The sequence below is a fragment of the Poeciliopsis prolifica genome, unplaced genomic scaffold, assembly GCF_027474105.1.
Source record: "Poeciliopsis prolifica strain line A6 unplaced genomic scaffold, Auburn_PproV2 SCAFFOLD021, whole genome shotgun sequence".
Classification (NCBI taxonomy): Eukaryota; Metazoa; Chordata; class Actinopteri; order Cyprinodontiformes; family Poeciliidae; genus Poeciliopsis; species Poeciliopsis prolifica.
In genome coordinates, this window is record NW_026562396.1 from 7671602 (window position 1) to 7695935 (window position 24334).

The following is a 24334-nucleotide window of genomic DNA, read 5'->3' on the forward strand; positions in this document are numbered from 1 at the left end:
AAACGAAGTTGGGGCAATTGCAAAGAACACAACGTCTCAGCTCTACCTATGTCGCATGCGCTCTTCTCAAAGCATTCACAAGAACAGACAGACAGCGAAACACGAACATCAGCAGCAGCAGTGGATGCTTTCACGCCAACGTCCTCTCTGGCCCACTTTTTGTACTTATTTATTTTTGAATAAAGCCCTGAGCTATTAAAGCACGAGAAAAACAACACCGAACTTGTAAATGTGCCCAGCTTTGTCCTCACAAAGGAAGGTCTTCTTAATCATCGCCAACGAACCGACACCAAAGCGGAGCGCTATTCAAATCAGCCGACACGTCTGCTGAGTCACTTCAGGAATTTCAAAGAGAGTTAAACATTTCTGAGGAATCCCCCCCCCGAGAGAAAAACGCATGGCGACGGTGCAGCCGAGGACAGAGGAAATCCAGAAGAAAAGAGAGAGAGAGAGAAAGAAAGAGAGAGCCGTTGGAGGAGAAATGGAGATCAGACAAAAGAGGAAGAACTGAGGGAGGAAGCATACCATGCAGTAAAGACACTTAGAAAATAGATATATTTATAGATATTTATTGTGTAAAGTTGTGTATTATGTCACATCGTTTGGAGAGTCACGCCACTCATGGTGGCAGCATGTTGGAGTCGTTCTCTTACTTACATTTTGATTTCTATTTCCTTTAATTCCTCTGACAGGAAAGTTCTGTTTATTTTGACTTTGGATGCTGTGCAGCTGCAAGAATTTTTATTTATTTTTTTTAATTTTTTTATTTTTATTTTTGGTCATTTATTCTAAGTCAAAGGACCAAAGCAAATATTCATGAATCACAAGATTTTTGGAAAACGATTCTGTGAACTCTCAAGAAAAAAGTGCAGCTTTTTGAGTGAAGATACAGCTGGAGTAACACTAACACATTTATTTATTTATTTTTAAATTACTTTCAAATATAACTTTAGCAGCGCACTGAAAAAAATTGTTCATTTGAAGCAACTTTAAAAAAGCTTTGTTACAGCTATTTTTATTACTGTTGCTTAACTATAATTATGATTTCACCATTATAGCTTGAGCAAAACAATAACATTAGCTGTAGAAAATTAGAGTCATTTTTTAAAAGTTGCTCCAAATAAACACTTTTTTTTTCTGGTGTGGCGGTTCTTTTGGGTTTGCTTTGCATCTCGAAGAGCTTGATGACTCGGACCCTGGAACTTTCCTTCCTCACGCAGGTTATCCTCGGTGAGGAAGTCCGCCCGCCGCTCCGTGACCGTCGGGTTTCAGCGCATTGGGGCTGGACTGCAGGACAATAATCTTGTGGCAGCAGGTTCACCTCTGACTCACTCAGAAACACAAAGTTAAGCTCTGGGATTGAGCAGCGTTTGTGATTTTGGTTGAGATGGTTTGAAAACCGTCCAAGCGCCGAGGCTGATTTCGCACGATTCTGCCAAGAAGAAGAACGAGAAGAATTGCTCGACAGATGCTCGACGGCCGCCAAGAGTGGCACAACCGATTATTAAAATGAGGGGAGAATCACTTCTGAAATGAGAACCAGCTTGACTTTCAGATCTGGTTCTCATTCTTTCTCCGCCCTTTTGGTCAATTGTAATTTAAGTTCCTAAATTCTGTTTTATAGTTTACGCAGCTCGTCTTTGTCTGACGTTAAAATTTGATGAATCGAAACGCAGATGTTGGACGAAATAAAAAAGGGCAAACGAGAATAAATCTGCAATCCGTTCAAAGAACTTCAGGTAGAGGGAAACTCAGAAAGTTGGCATGAGAACCAACACAAAGTTCAGAGGGAAACGGCTCCCAGGGTGTGCGACCTCTGAAGCAGCACCGCAACCGCGCCTTCACATTTTTAGAAGGAGGGAAAGTGATCACTGGAAAGATTCTCAAGGGTGCGGCAATCAAAACAAAAAAAAAGAAAGAAAAAAATGCAGCTGCCTGTCTTCACAGGCCCCTGCTTCTCAATCGATGGAGGAACTCTGACAGCGCCAATCGATGAATCGAAGCAGCACTAAATGGAGAGACACAAATGGCCCGCCTCTTTAGGCAAAGTTGTGGCGGCGTCAAAAAAAAACAGGCACCAGCGACGAATGCCGAGACCCGGTTGAGAATTTGAGCAAAAATGTGTTGGTTTGCAGAAGCCGCTGTGCTGGTAAGCGAGGACTGACACGTTTTCATTGTTGGGGCTTTCGGAGGAGACACTGGTGTAATTCAGAATGGAAAGAAGTAAAAAAAAAAAAAGGAGAGAAAGAGAGGGATAAAAAGAGAGGGCAACTATCCTCAGATCAGCAGGAAGCTTTGAAACAAAACGCCAGCAGTTTGATTGAAAATACGGCATTTTAAAGAAACTAAATAGAAATTAAAGAGAGGGACTCACACCATGAGGCACTCTGAATATGAATCACAGCTTAAGCCAAAGGGGAATTATCCATTCTGTAAAGCGAGGGCACACAAAAGCAGAGCCGTAATGTAAATGCTTTCAGCACTTAAATAATACAAAATCCTGCTGGTTTGATGTAGCACTGAATTCCATTGCTGTAAGTTTTATTGTTAACAGGGTCTTTGCGAGAGGTAAGACATTTTCTTCTCATGCCGTTATCTGACGAAGCGCCCCAGGTAAGCTGTATCGCTGTCTCTATTGAGAAGTTTCCATTTCTCCTCTTGGAAGACCTTGAAAAAGCAATCGCTCTGACTTTGTCGGATTTGGTCCAGTTACAGCTGCAGTACTCTATTATCATTGGGATTTTATTTCAGACAGACATGGAAGGTAAAGGGCAAAAACAAGAATTAAAAAGGTGAATTCTGTAAAATTGAGATTCGCCTAAATATCGAACACCTTTGTCCCAACGCCCCAGACAAAACCCAGTCCAAGCAAACACTTTCAATACAAACAAAGCAGAGAGGACGGTGATAAGGTGGTGACATTTAAAGCGGTGTGACAGCAGACAATGCAACAGCATACTATGAGGTTTGATTTTTAGCACATAATCTCTGTGCCACACACTGGCTCCGGTTCAACCCGCTGCATTTTCAGTTTCTGGAGGCTTAGTTTATCACCTGCCTTCATGGATGCAGCTGCATCTTCATTTCCCCAATAATTGTGACCAAAAACAGGAAGAAACGTGTCTTATTTGCCCTCCGCATGCTAAATATGAATTCCTTTTTTTCACATACGTGAATAAGAAGGTACATTTTAGGTTTCCTGAACTGCAGCCATTAAGAGTATATATTATGTCAGAACCTGTTCCTCAGAGTAAGGAAAAAGAAACTCCACACTTCGTGGTCTGATCTAAAAAAAAAAAAGTAAGGAAAATGCACTCTAGCAACTTGCCACTCAGAGTTAGGCCAAGGTTTAAAACTTCGCGCCATTTGTCAAGCCTACGTTGAGGAAACAGACGATTAGGCAGAACGTTTCGGTTTTAAATTACTGCAGATGAAGACTCTCTGTATCACATAACAGAATGCAGGAGAATGCCTGACCAAGGCTTTCTTGTGGGCACATAAGGACATCGCCTCTTCATGTCTGCAAACAGCAATAACAGGCGATGATTTCCATAATGCACTGATGAGGTGAATGACAAATGTCCTAATCTCTGCGTTTACCCAAGGCGGGTCAACATTCCTCCAGCCTCAATCTGCAGGGTAACTCACCTCCCCCCTCATCTTATTTCACCGTGTTGCACAGCTCCTTCTTTCACATTTACGCACAGGCAGCATTTTGTTCCAAATGCAGGCGGCAATATTTTCCGGTAGAGTGTGTGCTGCAGTTTTTGCCCGGATCAAAATGTAAATACAAAAAAGGTCAAATTATAAGCCTTGGACGTTTACTAATTCAGACGGCGCAAAGTGTAATTTAGCGCTCCGCCATTACGACTCCGCCTGTTTGATTTAGCAGAAATAAAGGCAGCAATTTCACAAACACTGATAGAGTTCATAAACCCCGAACACGCATCCGCACCAACATCAAAGCCTCGTTTGAATCCGGAGCCTGGCGCCTCGGCTGGCGTTGCCTAATCCCGATAAGTGCTTCGGTGCTTACAGTGATGAATAGCGGCCTGTCACCCGGAGCTCAAAAAGAAAAATATTTACACATGCGTATTCATTGATGTACTTGTATCTCAATTCAGTCAAAAGGTGCAGCGCAACACTTTTACCCACCAAAAATGAAGATGATTATGAACCAACCATTACATTAGTTATCTTTTTTTTTTTGTTTGTTTGTTTTTTTACTTTGTTTTGCTGAGGTAAAGGCTACAGAAGTAAAATACTGAAATATCCTCTCGGTGGATGTTCTGGCCAAAGCCAAAAAATGGATGCATAATTTCTACAGCCAGGTTTGAGCTCCTCCTCGAGGAATATCCTGGAAAATCTCCAAATGGATCTACTGAAGGTGGAACCACGTCACATGTCAGCACCAAACCCTAACCCTAACCCTACCAGATTGTGTCCAGGATCTGATACTAATGACTTAATGTCGACTGGCTGGAAAACAATAGATTTGCTTCTCTGGCAGTCACAGTACTGGACGAGTGGATCGAATCTGTCTGAATCTGTCGAATCAAAAAAGACAAGAACAATACAAGTCAAGCAAATTTGAACAAAACCTAGAAGATTAGACGCAATCTGCATATTGTAAAAAGGTAACACTTGAGTGACGTCGTTCACTGTGAATTCACCTTCTTAAAAGTAAACGTTGCTGCTCCCATCAGCGCCTAACCCTCGTAGCAGAGGCAGACCTGTGGGTTGAGATTGCCGAGGTCTCACCTGGATTCACAGGTTCAGTGTGTGTCAGTGAGGGAGCAGGTGGCCTAAACCTTGTGAATATGAGCCCAGATTGTTTCGGTGGAAAGGACGTGCGCTCATTCGGCTGCAGAAAATGTGCAATGCAGCGAAGAATCCACTGTGGCTGCCTCACTTTAATATCTAAACCAGCACACAGGCATTGCTAGCTTTGTATGCACAGATTAGGAACACACACACACACACACACGTACGTGGGCGCACACAAGGCGACACACTTTGTCAACCTTTCTGCAGTGAGCTGTGACTTCACACACCCTTATTCTCTCACCTAAAGCGAAGGAAGCACACGGAGGTCAGGTGGGAGAGAGAAAATTAGAGATCAGCACATGTTTTGTTCGGTGCTGCCTGCTTTTCTAATTCCAACCACTGAAGAAATTACTGCTGGTTCTGACAGAGAAGTGTCAGAATAAAAAAAAACAGTGTGCTCTGTTTCACACGAGGTTGCACAGACCAATCAGGGTGCTGCGCTTTTGGTCTGGTCATAACAAGAATGGCATTTTGACATGTGTCAGAAAGCTAAGCGATCACACTTTGATGAACGCAGGTAGCATCCGGTGGCTGCGGATTATTTTTCAGCAGGCTAATTAGCCATGGGAGAAAGAAAGGAATGGTCAAGGACCGCTTTCTGGACCACAACAGTCTGAGGTGTTGACTTGTCTTCCAGATTTGTGATCTGCAGAATGTGCTGGAGAGACAAATCCCGCTAAATACAGGCTCCACCTTGCAAAGGTACAGAACATAAAAGATCTGCTGATAATCAGACACAATAAGTCTCCTGCAGAGGTCCAGTGGAGTCGATGATTTCCATTGTTTCCTTGTGAATGAGATGAAAGTGGCAGCACTGTGCAAAACATTTTTGAGCTTTACATTATGTTCTAACGTTATTCCCTCCTCAAAAACGTATCTGGACTGTCGCTTTGATTCTTTCATGCATGTTTGAGAAACCCTTGAATTTCCAGTGGCAACCATTCAGCTGCAAAACAATAATAAACCCCTGGGTAGGACCAAGCACCGCCTCCAAGGACAAAGCTCCTCCTCTGAGCTGCGGCTTCCTCACCAAGCACCAGTCTCCCCCACTCAGCTCCTTCAGACTAGCCAGCAGCGATTAGCAAACGTGTTGGAGCTGCGGGTGTGCAAAGCTCATTGTACAAGCTAACTTTTTGAGAAAAAACATTATTAGAGGGTTTTTAGAAGAGCCACGTTGTGGCCACTTCCTGAAGGTGGAGTTTGAGAAAGCGCAGGAGTTTTTAATTTGAGGTGTTACATCACAAAGTCGAATTTCTTTTTCAGTCATATTTAATATTATGCAGCATTTTTACAACAGTTGAAGGCAACGGTTTCTTGATGATGCCATAAAACACATAATGCTTCCCCTTTGAAGTCAAATTTGTTCCAACACTTGCTTGGAAAGGATTCATGAAGTGCTGACATGTTCAACTTCTGGAGATGATGCATTTTTAATGTAAAGCTAACTCAAATTCTAAAGCATTTCTGTCTTTTGTCTCCCAGTCCAAATTGCCTCCTTGGCGTTAAGGACCGGGGAGGCGGACGAGGGTTCTCCATGTTCGAAAACGATCGGCCGAAAGGAGTCATGAGCCTTCGCAAACAAACAATCTGTCAATTGAAGTTGTTGTATTTCAAAATGCTTTAGTATAGGAGCAAAAAAAAAAAAAGAAAAGATGATTTTATTTTGCCAAAAAACGGAGACAGAGACTGGCTCTTGGCATATTCTGAAAGTAAATACTAAGATTTGATTTTTTTTTCACTTGGCCAAATGCGACTGTTGAATAAGGAGAGACCTGATGAAACGAGATCCGAGAGAGCGTTTTTTTTTTTTTTTACTTTTCTTTTTTTTTAAATACTACCACAGGACGCACTGCAACTGGCTGACTTCGCCACGAAAGTAGGGAAGTGCTAACGTCTCAAATTACCATTTCAAATGATATTGACATTTCCATGGTTTCCAAATGACCTCGAAGTAAACATGCATTTATTCGGCGATCATTGATGAACCGTGGCTCCTGGACCGCAGTCAACTCTGCAGGAGAAGGTGTTTGTCTTTGGGAAGCTGTAATTTTAGGAAGCTATTCCATTCATATTAATGAGAAGTTTGGCGCTGATTTATGCAAATCCAGGTTCCACAGATTGCCTGGTGGTTTCACATAAACCGTCACAAAAAAAAAAAAAAAAAAGAGAAAGATTGAAAGAAATTGCAAAGCACCACGTTTGTGCATGTTTTAATGTGTGCGTGACTTAAAGCTGCCGGCGCTTGCGTTTGCCTTGAAATGTGTTTTATCATTCGTGCTCACTGCAAGACATAAATGATGCAAAATCTCACGGGAAGACAAAGTGGTGCAGAGTCTGCATGCAGATGGTGATAATTCAGAACCAAACTCAATTTTGTTTTCAGATCTCTGCCTTTCACCAGCTGCCTGTTGTCAACGCAACATTAAACGTGTATTAATAAATAAATTAAAAAGGAAAAACAGCACCACGTAACACAATCACTCTTCTTTTCACATAAGGCAAAACTATTCCAACGATTCTCTATTGTTATTGGTGGCTATGCTAACTAGCCTGAGCATTCATGACAGGATCTGCTGAAGTAGGAGAGAGCAAAGGGGAATGAGCAGCATCACATAAGATTGTGATCGACAGCGCTTAGTCCCACCTCCTGACTTTGATTGGTTGTTTCTAGTTAGCCTGGAAGCACAAGGAGGAGCAATATTTGTCTCATACCAAACTGTCACGACATAAATGTGTAATAAAATAAATACTTTTTTTTAATGATCACAGTTACATTCTGCAGCTTCAAGTTTTTATTACTTAAGTCGCACTTCAGAAAAAAATGATTACTGCTCTGTAATATATTTACATATAGCTCTGTAAAAAAATTCAGTCCCAAGCAAAAATCTAGTATGTATTTGCAGGAAACGGGAAAGCGCTTTCACACCTCAAACAATCAAAAGAAAACAAGTGTGCGGTCTCTTTATTTTTCCAGCGGTATATATGTGTGAATTATATGTGCCCTCATGAAACCATTCTTACAAAAATGTAAAGAAAGAAAGAGAGAGAGAAAGAAAGTAAGAAATAAAAAGAAAGAAAGAGAGAAAGAAGCACAAAGCCATAATAAAAGGTTTATTTATTTCCAACATGACATCAATGTTATCAAGGATGAGTGTAAGGATGAGTGTATGGAAATGACCAGAACTGTGCATGATGAAACAGTACAGTAAGACTGCATTGAAATCACCTTTTTTTTAGTTTTTTGCTAAATCTGAACCCTCTGTCTCTTCCGGTATGTGCGTTTTGAGGCATGAAAGCTTAAATCTGCCCGCTCACAGACTGATGCATGCGAGTGTGTTGTCGGTGCTAAACTCCGCGGGCTGTCCTGGGGGACGAGTGGGCTTGAGATCCCTGGAGAGGATGTCATCTTGTGTGAGGCGGCCCCCCGGGGGGCCGACCGGCTCACAGGGGGGACGCTCGCTCACTCTCTGCCTCGTTGGTTTGAACGCCGTGGATAACGTGATGAACTGTGACGCCACCGTGGCTCTCCCGTTCGACAATTACCGCCCGATGACGACGTTTACGGGGGGGGCTTCAGGTTGGACGGATTTGCTGAAGGTAAAGGATTTGGGCGAAAAGAGTCCCAGGTTTCCTCTGTGACATGATTCATTCATCTTTAGTGTCTGGCCCAGTTCTGTCACGTGGTTCCACCTTAGCGCCATCGCGAGGGGATGGGGCTCAACAGAAGCAGAATGAATCCAGGAGTAAGCAAACGTGAGAGTCGCTAACGGTAAGGCAAAAAAAAAAAAGAGACGTGTGACAAATGGATTAGTTATTTTCATTAACAATGAGGTTATAAAGAGGCACATTTTATAAAGCCTGTCTTTTTATTTTATGTTTTTTCCTCAGCAGATTGACAGACATTTATTAGATTTACCGGAAAGCTCTATGAAGAATTAATGAACTCTCTAGGAGCGACCCAACTGTGGCACCTGCAAGGCTTAAACGACACATCAGAGCTTCATAAACTCCGCTGACGTACTGGCTTCAGCACAAAGAAGTGGCGCATTAAAACCAAAGCCCGGCCCTGGAAGAACTGGTTTCCGCAGACACAAATCTGCCACCGCTCAGTTACATTATTGATATTCAATCACAAAAAAATACTCGGTGGAGTGAGGCGCTACCCGGTGTGCGAGGATGAGTTAATGGGCTGCTGAAGAGCTGCTGCTTTAATGACATGCCCCAGAGAGGATATACACTGTGTACGGTAAAACACTTCTGCCGCCACTTGTCTTCTCGTTGAGGAAACTTCCAAGAAGAATTGAGACTTTAATCTGTCGAGAAACGTGGTACCACTCAAAACTGTCGCCGTCCCTGGTTCATATGTATAAAATATCTTACAGCCGCTGACTGTAACTTTTATTTTTTTTAAATAAATGTTCATATATATATGTGTGTGTGTGTGTGTGTGTGTGTGTGTGTGTGTTTGTTAAATGTCTTGACAGTGTAATATGAGACAGATCGGTGAAAAGACCGATCTGCTCCCTGTGCTGCTAAACACAAGGCTCCCGGTGAAAAACAACCAATCAGATCTGGGAGGAGGGGCTTAGCGACGTCAATCAACCTTGTGAATGCACAATTTTAAATCGCCCCAATAATAATGAATGGCACAAAAATTACGTATCGTTAAGGAACATTTCTTTAACTGCGTTCAACTTGTGTTGGGAATGCTGGAGGCATTTACTCGTTTTTCTGGTGCCAACTATTCGATTTTGTTTCTCTTTCCAGCTAATTCTGTCTAGTTACATACACATGCAGCATATTCACAAGTATAAGTGTAGATATTCTATTTTCACTTTTAATTTTTTACCTAAATATATGTGAAGCAGTTGTGTTGGATATCAAACCTTGTTGGAATTTGGTCCCAGTTTCCCCAACACAATTTTAACTTCAGGCGAATTATCGTTTAACGTCTGACAGCAAAATCTGATTTCAGAGTACAAAACAAATGCAAGCAGACACAATGTCGCAGTTCTCCACCATGCCCGCTTTAGAGATGCGCTTTTGATTTGTTTTCCTACCATGCTTACAATCATTCTTACTGCATGGTGGCAAAATAAACTTGTATTCTCATCCAGTCCTATTTGCTTTTCTATTTTGTTTTCTTTATGTTTAAAGTGTTACTCTGACTGTGATTTAATAGGCACTTCCTGAAAGACTTGGCAGTGAAGCAGTTCAGTAATAAATGTGTAGAAAAGATGGTGAAAGTTACCTGTATCCCACTAGTTTCCCTCTCTCTTTCTCCACTAGTTTCTTCCCCTTCAGTTTGAATACACTTTGTATTTAACTTGGCTCTTTCTGAGTGTATTCTCAGTTACCATGTTTACCACTTTCTTTCAGCTGCTTAGCATTCCCCTTATTAGACTCACTTGGTTTTTCAGTCGCTCTTCAGTCCTCTGTATTTCAACATCTTGTTTTTTGTTGGTCCTTCCTGGTTCCCAATCTGTTTTCCTAAAAAAGAAAGTCCTGCAAGCTTTCCCGGTTTCTTTACATTAATCTCTGTTCCTCCATACCGCCTCTTTTTCTCCAGCGTTTCGGTTCCTCCGGCAAACACCCTCCATGACGCTGTGGCTGAACGAACGACGGAATAAGCTCTGATAAAGACCCATCACTCCGTCGCCGATAAATCCTCTTTGGGTTTTTTTTTTTCTTTTTTGTCTTCCTGTCTTACCTCTCTCGTTTGCACATCCCGTCACACATTCAAGAGATTCTAAAATTAGCAGCACCCATTTCTGCGTCGGCGCCGGCTCGAAAGGCCTCGGAGCAGGAAGCAGAGGATGCATCAAAGACTTCATTAGGTGATTCGCGAGCTTGCGTGCACGCACGGCACACACGTACACACATTTTCCCTTTTTTTTGCATTCCCATTCATTCATGTAGAACTGAACGCTTGAACAAATGCGGAGACAAACATGCCTACAGAGGAACAAAGCAGGACCATTCCAGCCCACCTCCTTGAGGCTCTCTGTCAGCCGCTCTGACAGTCTTGTGTGCCCTGTTATGTAAACGGGTCACTGTGAGTTTTTTTCTTTTTTTTCTTTCCCATTTCTCTTAATGCGAAAGACACAGAGCAACGCTCGCAGCCAGACACGAACGAGCCCGATTTATACGCGTTTCACATGTTTACCGTAAATATATGTTTGGCTTGCATGCAAAACGCAACACCCGTCTGCAGTGAGAGGGGACACTTGTGAGAGACTTCCCAGGTTGTCACTCAAATAGGCAACTCTGCACATTTATTCATGTGGGAGTGAACCAAAACGTCCACCTTTACCGGCATCTTATTATATCATCTGAGGTACAAATGTGAAAGAAACCGATTTGTGAATGAATGTAGTTTAGATGTATAAAAAAAAGGTCAGAAGAATAATTACTCTTATATTTTTGCTCTTTATTCACATGGAGACATTTAAGAATTTCATCAGTCATGCAGTTTTGTTTAAAAAAAATAATATCAGTCGAATGTCATTAACCACATGAGTCGCTGTGATTGACACAGATTATATTTATTCACGGTAAATATTTGTAGGGTACTATAAAAAAGGCAGCGGATACTTCTCTCTGAAAATGTGAGTAAAATGGTTTGTTTCCAGGTGTTATTTGGAAAAGCAGCAGCCTTTGATTGAAAGGTTGACAGGCGAGAGGAAAACACATAAATAAGTGTCAGAAATTATAATCATTTAAAGCAATTCCAAACAATGAATAGCTTTTAAATGAAAAAAAAGTTTTAAAAAAATAAAAAAAGAAAGAAATCAAATCCAATTTGAAAACTCTTGAATTAATATGAGCGACAACAACATTTAATTTCCCTTTTAGGCTCATTAAAGTATTTCTGAATTGAATTTAATGGGCCAAACAAGAGCCAAAATGCTGACAACTCAGTGATTAACGCTAGCTTGAAACTCTCGCCCCAAGTTTGGAGCAAATTGCACCGATTCCAAGAGGGTCGTCAGAACAAAGGGGTTAAATAAAGAAGATCTACAAACTCAGACATCCATGGGAGGTCAAGGTATTGTCAAGAAAGTTACCATTGGCCAAAATAAAATCCCTCTGACTGGCCAGAAAATAAATGGTTTGGTCAGGGTTGTGTCCGTGTCTGGCAGCCGCAGTCGGTTTGTGTATGAAGCTAAGGGAATGTTTCCCAGACCCGTCCAGACCGCGTATCTTTAAGTCTTATTCCGTCAACCTAAGAGGTCAAAATCAATTGAAACTGAGCAGAACAACATCTGATCTGCCAATCATTGGTCAGAGAAGATCAACGAAACGTTCTTCCGATTTTGGTCATCAGATCAACAGGCGAAGAGGCAACACACTGCAGAGATTACAAACACAACAGAGCCATCCTCGAGGTTTTGTTTCCGCTGTCCTTTTATGTAGAGCAATTCTGTTTCATTATGTTGGAGCAACATCCCCTAAATCTGTGGGAAACCCGTGTTCCTGCTGCGTCTGATTAGAGGTTCCCGTGGAGACGCCCCGCTCTCTGTCTGCTGCCTGCGTCTTTGCACAAACAGCTTCCCTGCGTCAGAGTTATTTTAAGTTCCAAAGTTCCAAACTTCTCCGAACAGAAGCGAAACCAAAGACGACGTGTCGCACCTAAACTAAAACACTCAGTGTCTTGCAGAGGAAGAAGCCGAAGTTCAGATCTCGTTCCAACTGAGAGTCTGCGGCAAGACTCGGAATATCGAAATTCCAGATTTCTGCAGCTCATCTTCAAGCTGGCACCTGAAAGCACGGACACATTTCTCCAATCTGAGTGGATCTCTGTTTTAAACAGTAAGTTGGAAAAAAAATAATTTCCCAATGTATATTTTTATTTGTAATAATTGTCGAGATCAGTGTTTCTATTTTGCTTCCCATACTTTGAACCTGCATCACAATCTGCCACATTATTTCCTCTGAACATTGAACCTGCTCTCAATTAGGCAAGACATTTTATGTCCATTTGGGGTTTTTTGTGTTGTTTTTAAAGACCTTCACAGCGCAGCCAATGATACAATTCGGAGCATGCGCGTCTGCGGCCGCGTCACGTCGGAGCTTGCGAGACGTCAAACTGTCCTTCAGACACGCGCAGCCCTGCAACCAACAAATCAAAAGCCGAAAGTACAACGAGCCAGGCATAATGAACCAGAAATGAGCAGTAATTCAGACAAAGTGCTCCTCAGAGGAACATGACAGTCATGTCTTCCTCCTGGCACGTGTCACTGTGGGCGCGCGCCGCGGCAATGACAAGTGGAGGCAAGAGGAGGCCAAGCAGGGAAAGAGGAGTCGGGGCTCGAGGAGCGAGAGGGAGGGTATATGTGACTGAGTGCATCTATGATTCTTATCTCATTTTGTAACGCGGACACCCTCAGGGCAAATCGCACATTTGCACATACACGCAAACGCACACAACGTAAACCTGCCGTGACAGCAGCCAGAGACACTTCATGTGGTCACATGTTCTCCTGCCCTGACTCAGACATGCATTGGGAGAAAAGATAAAAAAACAAATAAAACTACCCTCTCTGTGTTATTCGTCACCGATTTACTGTAATTTCTACAATGATCCCCGGCTGCAAAGAGAAGTGACACTTCCCGCAGACGTCATGCCGCAATTTGGAATTGTTCCACTGCGCTGCTTCAACGAGTAAATCGGAGGAGGTGGTGGTGTTTTTAAATCAGAGTCAGAAGTCCAATCAGGCTTCGTTTGCTGAAAATGCTCTGAAAGCTGGGCCGCGGGAGCTCAAAAGCACATCCAAAGGCTCAACGACACGAGGTTCAATAGCAACATGCGCAGAGTGCTCAGTAGGTGTACAGATCAAAAAATCTGCAAGAAGAATGAAATGAACCACAGAAATAACAGCACGAGTGACACCAACGCTGTGAAGTATGGCACCAATGTAATCAGGAAAGAAGTTATCTGATAATAAGAATAAACGTTCATTTTGCTCAATACATGTCTAGAAAGAGTACAATCAGAGAAACTTGAGTGCTTTTTTATGTTTTTCAGAGCTGTATGTTTACATAAAACCTAATGGATCACACTTGTTTTTCGACTGAACTGTTTACCTGCTGACATGTGTTTTACAGTATGACATGGGCGTCACAGCAGGTCTTGGTATTATCAGCTGTGCAGGCAGGTGCCAGGTCCTACTGCAAAGAGGAAATCAGCGTCTTCATAAAGCTTGACAGCAGAGGGAGCCAGAAGTGCTCTAAAATATTCCCACAGACCGATTTTGGAGTTCAGAAAACACATAAATTACACGCAAAAGAAGGTAATCTGCATTCTGAATCCTGCCCTCTTGTTCTAACCTGAAGCAAATTACATTTAAAACCTTAAGAGAAAACACGGCGGTCGATAAGCATCTCACTTGCCGTCTCGACATGTAAACGTTGCAACGCTGTAGTTCGAGGCAGAGAACTTAGCAGAGCACCGACCACAAGCAGGTTGTTTGGTTCTGCTAATCATTTCCTGGCGGTTTAAAGAGCAATTCGAAGAACATCAACGCTCACCGCAAGATCTGCTCCCGCCACTTCCACTACGCACCCATAAAGGCATCGAATGTCACGCTCTCTGTCCGGCAAAGATGGCGTGTCGGAGGGCGACACGCCACGACGAAGAAAATATGAGTTAAATTGTCAGAACGTCTTCCAGACCCAGAATCAAACACAACCAAATCCACGAATCGTCGACTCTGTTTTGCTTTTCCGAAAAGCAACGCGGTTTCTGTGCTTTTCAGCTCCCGTTCCTGCCTGACAAAGATGTCAGCACGACATTAAAAGTCCGCCGGAACATTAAGGTTCTCTGCAGAATCGTGAAGTCTTCGGGGTGCATTAACGGCTCACTGCCTTGACAATGCGAGTTCCCCTGCTGTTTTCTGCATGCACACAACATCTGCTGCGACTTTGTGGGGGTTTATTACTGTGGCGCCATCATGGCTTGGAACACGCTGTTCCTAGGCGCGGAGGAGTCTGTTAGCAGCAGCTTGTCTGTGGCGATTAGCTGCGCTGGCCTCCTACCAAGGATACAACCTCATCAAGCTCACACTAGGCTGGCAGCAATCAAAGTAAATTGATTAAACACACTGGGCAGCACGGCCGCTACGGACATTACAGTTAAATTAATTTTGAGCAAATCATAAATCTATTCTAATAATCACTGTTCAACAACGGGGCCAACTGCAAAGAGACGTCAGAGTATGTGCAAGGCACCCCGTAGAGTGGAGCACACGTCTCCAAATTGTGCATAGGCTGGTTGACTTTAAAAAAAAAAAAAGCATAAATATTCCAAGATGATGCTGAGGCATTCTTTTTACATTATATTTAGGATCGTACGATTAAGAACAGGAGAACAGATTTGTAAAAACAAAACTTGATGCTTCTGATTTGGGTCTCCAACTGGAATCAGAATTTCTTTTACTGTCGTATATGAAAGAAAGCACCAAAAAGTGGGAACCCTACGAGGCAAGTCTAATAATTGATATTAAGTAAAGCTCAATAAACATAAAACATTAGTAGAAACACAAACAACTGAGATGTTAAGGAGAAATAAATAAATGATGATAAGGTTTTAGCTCTTGGGTAGAAACTGCTTTTTAGTCTCTTTGTTCCACAAGGACATTGGAAAGAACTGGTTCAAGGTCTGGCTCATCTCTCCTCACAATGATCAGTCGAAAAAAATGAGCCAGATTTTAGATTTACCGAGCATGACTCCTGCAAATACCACGTAGAAATTGAAAGATTCCTCAGAACGGCATGCTAAGCTGCTCACACAGACAGCGGCTCCACCTACACAGCAGGACAAAAACTGATGATTGAGGTGCAGAAACCATGTTAGATCTGTGACCAAGAGAAACAAAGAATCACGTGAGTGCGCTTCGGTTGATGGTCAGGGTGAAACGTCATCGCGGTAACGCCAGGTTTTCTAGCACAATAATGAATGAATTGTTAAACCAAGAAGCAGTCTTAACCTGCCATGAAGGTTAAATTTTACTGTGAGTGTTGTCAGTGAAAGCCAACCAGAACAAAATAATTGGCAAAGTGACCCAGTTGTTAGTCACTCGAGACGTAAATATGGATTTAAATTGACTTCGGCCACATTAAGATTTTCAAAATGGAGTTTCCAGGTGAATTCTCGGTCTTTCTTGAAGTCACAAAATTCATGTCGACAGCCACGGTTGATGGCAAATTCATCACACGTTGAAGCTCATAAGCATAAAGTGACTATTCCAGTTTCACAAATATTACCCCAGCAGTTCATACAGAAGAATCGGTCTTCTACCTGCAATTGATAAAAACCTTTTTAACATTCATTCGCAGCCCAAGTCCTAATAAATCTGCTCAGCCTTCCACCTCCGCGCTGCATGTTAAATACTACAAACTTACATTCAGCGAGCAACTTAAAAGACCGAACTCAGGAGGCAAACGACTTCTGGGAGGTAGGGTTTGGAAAAAAAAAAAGTAAAATAAAAAAATAGGAGTCAGGGATTAAAGTCGACACTCGGGACAAAAAGAGAAACGCCCTCTCTCTCTCTCTCATAGCAGGAAAGCAATTTGAGATTTAGCGTTTGATTCCCTGCTCTCTTTGGGATGGAGACATTAAAACAAAATCAATACTTAACTTTCAAAGCTTATGAGAGCGAGGCGTATAAAAAAAGTGGATTTTATGTAAGGCGAATATGGTATTAAATGGCGACGGCCGAAACAAAGTAGTGTTTACACAGACTGTACACACACACACGCAAGCAGTGTGTGTGAGATGTTGACTGAAGATACAGTGTGCTTAAGACATGAAAGATCACAAAGCTGTGACTTTATCTCGGCAAAATGCATAAAAATATCAGTTTATGTACACTTCCCAACATTGGAGAAAAGAAAACCTAAAATTTTCTCTGTTTCCTCTTGAATTAGGCAAATAGAAATGATGTTGGACTGACCTAAAACAGAAATTGCTGAGTCCAATTTCCTCTCAGAAGGCGAGAAAGAAAAAGTTTCAACATTTTACAGTGCATTTAATATCCATCGACACGCAGGGCAATGCAAGGGGAACCTGCTTGCAGCGGCTGCTGCGTTTCTGTCACGCCTTTTCAGATTTTAAACCTCGTGACCCATCGATACCGGCCTGCTGTCGCCCGCTGGAGCTTCGAATATCCACCCTCTTGTCACGGGTCGAAGTGAACAACACAAATCTCACACATCATGTCCCTTCTTTGTGGATTCTTCTTTTTTTTCTTTTACTTGCTACACAGGCACAAAAATACACAGGAAGGGAAACAACAACAACAACAGAAAAACAAAGCAGAGCATCTGATCAGTTTTTTGCTGTGCCTTTGATCAAACTGTTTGTCTTGATTTAAAGAAGTTTCCTTTTTCCTCCGCAGGGGTCGATAAGTAGGGGGAAGTGTAATCTAGATAGGCAGTAAAGCTGACCGCATGCAGGACAACGCCAAGAAAAAGAAACACTTCTCAGCACCAGACAATTAAGGGAACACAGCAGAGTGGCACATTCAAACCGTAGCAGGGTTGAGTGAAATGAGACGGCAGTAAAGCTGCTAATTAGCTGACACAACACACTCCTGACCAACATCCATTCGGCTGAGCTCTTTTATCTGATTCTTTCGCTCCATCAGAAACACACGCCTGATAACGGATTGACAGATTTACTGACCTTCCATCGCGTACTTCATATCCTGTGCAAACAGGCTCCACATGATCTCGGCGCTGATTTTCCCCGCGTTCAATTCCTGCGGAAACCTGTGGGGATCGAGAGAAACTCCAATCAGCCTCATGCTTCCAAGACGCTGACGTTCTCCCCTTCCTCTGACTTTCCAGCAGCTATCTTAGCAGATGTGGAAACGGATTTGGTCGCTCTGTCTCTCAGTGTGCTTTCTCCCCAAAATTTTTGGTCGAGCTGATGGGTAAATGGGAAAGAAACGGCTGGGCGTAAGAGAAAGTGCGGGAGGAAACATCAAGGCTCTGAGGGAGAGACAGAGACGGCGGCAGCCTAATTGGCAAGTAATCTGTTTTGAATGTGTATGGATTTCCAGTCAAAGCTCGAACGCGACACGTCGTCGGTTTAATTATCCGTGGCTTCGCGAAGCGACGGGAGGACATTTATGGATGACCCAGCCAGACCCAAAGATGGGGATTTTATCTGGAAATATTTCACTTTTTTATGGCGACCATGTTGTGTCGTACCGCAAACGAAACGCCTCCCCCCGCCAAAAAGGAACAAAAATCCTCCTGCAAGATTAATCATCGAGTAGAGGTCATCTGGAGACAAAAATGTAGACTGGAACATTTATGGTAAAATAAATGCAGAAATGCAGTAAAATTCTGGCAACTGCAGCTGCCAGAATTTCACCGTAAATTAGATTTTCCATTTTTAGTTTTTTACAGTCAACATAAAGTGCCTTTAAGCATCCTTGAGATTTTTCACATTCCGTCACTGTAAACACACGATCTTCAAACGTCATTGTTTGTTCAAACAACGGTCTGAAAACTGTGCTGCACATATGCGTTCTGATCTACAACCGGGTTATGGCACCTTTTAATATTTGAAGACCTCGAGAGGAATTATTCAAAGCATTTCCACAGGTGTAGTTGTGGTTGAATTATTGACTCGGGTTTATTGATTCAGGGATACTAAACATACAAACATGCCACAATGACAAATATTACTGGTAAAAACAATTAAATCTGAGTTAACTTTCTTCTACTTGCCAATCATGAGTTGCAGTTTTATAGGCTACCGCTTAAAATCCCAACACACTTCATAAAGTCTGAGCGTCTAATGAAACAAAATAGAAACAATTTTGGTTTACTTTTGCCAGTCACTGTTGCTGTTGTTCTTCCGCTACCATTTCGAAAACCTTTCTCCTTTCAGACATTATTCTTCAGTCTCGTCATGCACCCAATTGGGCGTATTTTGGCTGAAGCATGTGATGAAAACGCTTTATAGTGAAAATGAATATGAATCTGCAGTCTGTGCACATGTTTGGGATTGCTTCACAATTTACTTTTTGCTGGAGAGAAGCATTATCTGCAAGGATATTTCTTTTTTTTTCTCCGAACGTCCCGGCATCCTGCTTCTTCTTCTTCTTCTCCTTCTTCTTCTTCTCCTTTTAACTTTGAAAAACAACTACAGCATTCTGTTTTATATTTCCTATCATGAGATCAATTCTGCGGATCATTTTACTGCCTCAAATTTCCAGCGGCTTTGTTCCCACATAAATATTCTCAGCAGAGAGCAAGAGACTGACAGCCATTTCCCTCTGGCAGCAGAGCCTATTATTTAAAGGTAACAAGTCCACTCGCAAGTTTGTGGAAGAAAAAAACAGGAAAAAAAACAAAACAGGAAAACATCACACTCAGTGTCACTCTTCAGCTTAACCAAAAAAAAAAAGGCAGAGACATTGAGCATGAATATTGCAAAGCTGTCATTAGCTGGTATAGGAGAGGAAAGCTCAAGGCATAAACAAAGGCCTAATAAGCATCGTAAATCAGCGAGAAGAAGGAAACGAAAAAAAAAAAAAAAAGTGTGGCGCTGCGTATGTGTACGAGGGACACAAACATGCTACATTTTAATGCGTTTTTTTGGGGTGGTTTTTTCCCAAGCCATGTAAATTGTTTATCATGTTACACCAAACCAGATGAATAGGACCAGCCTTTTTCCCTGCAACAGGAAACATTTTTTAGCCCCCCGCCTCCCTCCTGTTTTAATAAATAACACAGAGGCTCACTGTGGTCTTAATAAGATTATTTTTAGAGTTGCCCTGAGAAATCAGCTGGTGACCTGAATATGATGATTTATAGCTTGATGGGGCCTGACCGGCGATCAGCTGGCCTGACCTGGAAAATGGAACATGGTTTGCAATTAGTGAGCGACGGCACAACGCATGCCTGCTACCAGGTCAGACTCACAATTAATATCGCAGCATGAAGTTTTGTTCTATGTATGATAAAGAATCAGAGGTTAAATAATTAGCAGCAAAACTAACTTGTCTGCATAAAGTGTAAGAACATTTAAGTGTCATAAAGATTCAATTTTTTGTTGTGCTATTAAATGTATAGATGGTATTGTGTGTCAGGGCTCTTTGAATCATTGTAATTAATTTCAGAGAGCCGGTTGATTAGTTTGTCTGGTGAGCTCAATTAAAGGAAATCCACTTAAGAAGGATGTTCCACATTATTAAGCAGGCCACAGGTTTCAAGCAATATGGGGAAAAGAAAGGAAAATCATCAGATAGTGTAGTGCCGTATGACAAGGTATGAAAACATGAGACATTTAATGAAAACTGAAGCGTGAAGAGATTTGTGGCTGATTCAGAACAAAGATGGATTTGCACAGATAAAGGTCTGCCATGAAACATGTTGCATCTGGAAATGCTTTGACAATCACAAACACGACAGGCAAAACTCTCAAAACACTGGGGTCATTTCATCTCTACCAGTGAAACCCTGTTTTACAGCAACTGCTCTCTCTCACACACACGGTGCGACTTCAACTCTGCTCCAAATGTAAATAATTAACGAATGCTCAGGAAGGCTGGGCAGTTTTTACTACTGTTTTTACATCTTCTTTTATTATAGTTCTAAAACCGATAATGGGATGGGATCAAATCTGTAGAGGAATAGTTCAGCTCTGAAAAAAGGCAGTGACTGGAAACCAGCTAATAAGAGAAACGCACTTGTTGGCCACGTTTCATCAACCCGGTAATACCGCACGACCATCAGCCATCACATTTTAACAACCGACCCAGTACTGAGTCTGTCGCCACCAAAACACATCGCAAACAGTTGGAGAATTAACCACGATCACAAGCGAGGTGTAATAAAGCGTCTGATAGAGGCAGGATATTAACACGGGCTCCTTTTGGCCCGGCGGTTTACGAGGCTCGGTCTCTGTGGACTGAACCCATTTTCCCGCAGACACAATCATATCCCATCAGGTTGGTATCGGAGTGGCACACGGTCCGTGGGATTGGCTCAGATTTCTTAAAGCGGATTTCTTTCCTGTCATACGTTGCAGGTGACAACTGCGGCAGTGACATCCATACGGATGTCAGAATGCAGGTTTTCCCCACAGAACATTGTTTGATGGAAATAATATATACAGTTTGTGCACGAGGCTCGTTGCAATAAGCAATAAATCAATTAATGGCATTATAAATTACAAGAAATTCAATCATTTCCCTTTGCATTATTTATAGCTTTTCTCGCTCTCTTTTTACTCAAAACGACAAAATCCTTCCGTCTGGTTCGTTGGTTTCGACTAGCCCATTTTATGAAGAACAGTTTTGTACATAAAGACTTCAGCTTTGTACATAATTCATTTTATTTGTTCTTCCTGTTGTTTTGTTTATTTATTTTGACAGGTCCAGTGACAAATGTTCATTAGAAATGAAAGTTTATTGATCTTTGACAATTCTTTGTTGCGTCATTGTGACATCAGCATTATGTTACTTGAAAATGCTCTCACAACAATATTATCGCATATCGCAATAACTTCTGGGGCAATGCATTGGCCAGTAAAACGTGTTATTGTGACAGGTCTACTTGTATTTTTTTAGTTTTTAGTTTTCAGTTTTTAGTTTACTAATTATATTATTAAAAAAATCGGACATATGTGGTAAAATTTATCGACGTGTTTGTCAATAGTTTACCAACTTATAAATTTTTATATACTTTCTTCAATTAGGAAGTATTCAGCAGATCTCAGGTGAAATTGACAAAGGTGTTTAATCCCAAATAAGATCATCATTAATAGTATCGGCCTGAATGCAGCCTGAACACATGTTTGATTAAATACAATACTAATCAATAACTAGATGCCTTGGCAAGGAGAAGAAAAGTAAAAAAGTCAAGCAAAATAAAATGAAGAAGTACATACTGATTAATGACTGGTGTGTAGGCTGTGCGGTCCTCATCGATTACAGATACCATAAGAGTGATGAGTTTTGGCCAGAAGTCCAGGTTCTTTATAGACGGACCCTGCTCCTCTCTGGGAAGCTCCTGTTTCCGGCTCTGTGGAGAAGGAAATTTAGATAAAGAAAGAGTGAGGCAGTGCTTCACTGAGCACCGAATTAGCAAAGAGACAAAGAATGAAATTGCATGGGTAATTGCAGTGTTTTGCAGGGCGTGCACATGTATCTGATACTTGACATTCATATGCAAATTGCTAAAACAAAAAAAAAATTGGGTCAAAGGAAGTTGGTGTGCAGAAAGTCTGACATCAGTGATAATGAGAAACATTGAGATGGGATCATCAGGCTTGATTTGACGTTCCCAGATGAATTGGATTCATTATTCATATAAAATTAGTTGGGAGAAATACAAAAACGGACAATATTTGAATTGTAGGATTCCTGAATGTATTTTTCCTACTGTGATCTTTGCATCTTGCTTTTTGACCCATTGCAGACACTTACTGGTTTAACCTAAGGACATGGACCCAGGGTTTCCCCCAGAAAACTTGCAAAGTCCAGAGGAAAGGTGTTTGAAGTTGACAGGAAATTTGAAAATATAACTAATTATGTGTAATTGGGAAACATTATTAATATCTAAACACCAACTTTAAAGTCTTCAAAAAGGCAAATATATATAAAACTTGAAATGAGAAATAGCAATGCTTGGCCTGGTGAGGGAACAAGTGAAGCCTGGTGACCCGCCAGGCTTACAGCACACTGTGGGAAACTCTGTGACCCAAAAAATATAATATATGAAAGTAGAAATAGACTGTATTTCTCTCATGGTCAAAGGAACAAAGTTTATGAAGATGATCTTATGACAGAAGTTGATTTTAAACGCTTCACCGAGTGACATATGAGTTATACCATGAAAGGTTGCATAGCAACAAAAAACCTGTTATGTCTCTCTATTTAGTAATTTAGCGTTTAGTAAGCTTATCTGGCTTAACAGAAAGCAATATGTTATATCCCAATTATGCTAATACATGTATGCCTTTCATTTCATGATGCTATGGGAACATAAAATTCCGCAATCGCCTCACAATGCATCTGAAACTAGCAATTCGGTGGCCAGATGATTTTCAGAGAAAATTTCTACACATAACTGCAACAAGTTTCACATCCCATGTAAGATGCAAATCTGAGACAGAGTTCATGTGACAGACTTAACTATAACAGCAGCCACGCAGTAATACCATTATTCTGTCTTTATAGAGTGATGCAGTTTCACTCAGTTTGGCCTGCTGAATGCATCCAACGAGAAGTGAAGCTGACAGCCTGACCTGCTTTCTGAATAATTGGGCTCACGATCATCTGACCACCCGGGGGAAATGGTAGAACACTGGAATGCACACTGTGCAGAGAAAGTTATTGTAGATAATAAAACAAATAAGTAAAATGAGACAGCGACGTCACATTAAAGGTGACATAATGCATTCTGATGCAGTCCTTGACATGGCATGCTGTCAAGTCAATAAACTCTGAAATCTTCTTATTATAACTTCCTTATTGAACGTTAAATGCATTTTCACTGATGCTGTATTTGTACGTGTGGATGTTTTGTCACAGCCTGTTGCGGAAATCTCTCTTCCAACGTTACAGTGAAAGGTGTCAAATCCAAAACCGCTCACTGGCACGGCCATCTGTTACCCCCACACTGTGTATGGCTGCACTGCTCCCCAATTACAAGGTAACCATCCCAGTCACTCAATCTGCCATAAGCAGGTTGCATATGAGAGAAGGACAAGTCCACTCTGTGCAGAAAACACAGGTACTGGTTTGCAAAATTAATTCTGCACACCGTACAGAATCCTTCAGTACATCTGTGCACTTTATGCACTTGCACAAACCAGTTGGAGCACATACAATTTATAGACCATTTGGACTTTTAAGAGTAAACCCTTCAGATGGATCCTGGATGTGTTGTCTTGTTTCTATACACGATATTCTATTAAAACGAAATATATTCAAATTACCTCTTGAATCACAAAGAATCAAATTCATCTAAGTTTTATTTATCAACAATTGTATTTTCCTGTTTTGTTTTTTTCTTTCCTGAATCAAGATGACAATGACATCATCTTGTCACAACATCAAGAGGACCCACGATAGCTTGTGTTGAACGTTTGACCCAAACACAATTTAGCAAAGAATTTAGAGGTAAAAATTGTGGAAGCCATTGTAAAAATGGATGAAAAAAGGACTGTTAGCATTTTATAAGGTTTGATAAATGCATGTTGTTTAGAGAGGACATGTTGTCCACACAAAAACTGTAGTAGCAACCATGTAAGAATGATATATTCACTTTGTCTCGGCGCTTTCAAAGGTTTGCACGTACAAAAAGAGGTGCAAACTTGACAGCACATGCAAACCGGATCTACAAGCAACGCGCAAAACAAGATTCCGTCCGCAAAATCAACCAGCACACCAGGCGCCTTCATGAATATGCACGCATATGGCGGTCGTCAGAAATTACAAAACTATAGAAGGAGGGAATACAAATGTAATGACTTACCACCCAA

The 24334-nt window shown here is 41.6% G+C and overlaps 1 protein-coding gene across 5 annotated transcripts in view; it reads right to left on the reverse strand.

Moving 5' to 3' along the window:
* The window catches only part of LOC129369608 (protein unc-13 homolog C), a 128614-nt gene that overhangs the window by 31635 nt on the left and 72645 nt on the right, over window positions 1-24334 (reverse strand). For all 5 annotated transcript variants that reach the window (XM_055045125.1, XM_055045124.1, XM_055045122.1 and 2 more), the window contains 2 exons: window positions 21737-21870; window positions 17513-17598 (listed from right to left, as the gene is read on the reverse strand). In XM_055045125.1, the coding sequence (XP_054901100.1) occupies window positions 17513-17598; window positions 21737-21870 (220 nt within the window). The remainder of the gene's footprint in view (window positions 1-17512; window positions 17599-21736; window positions 21871-24334) is intronic.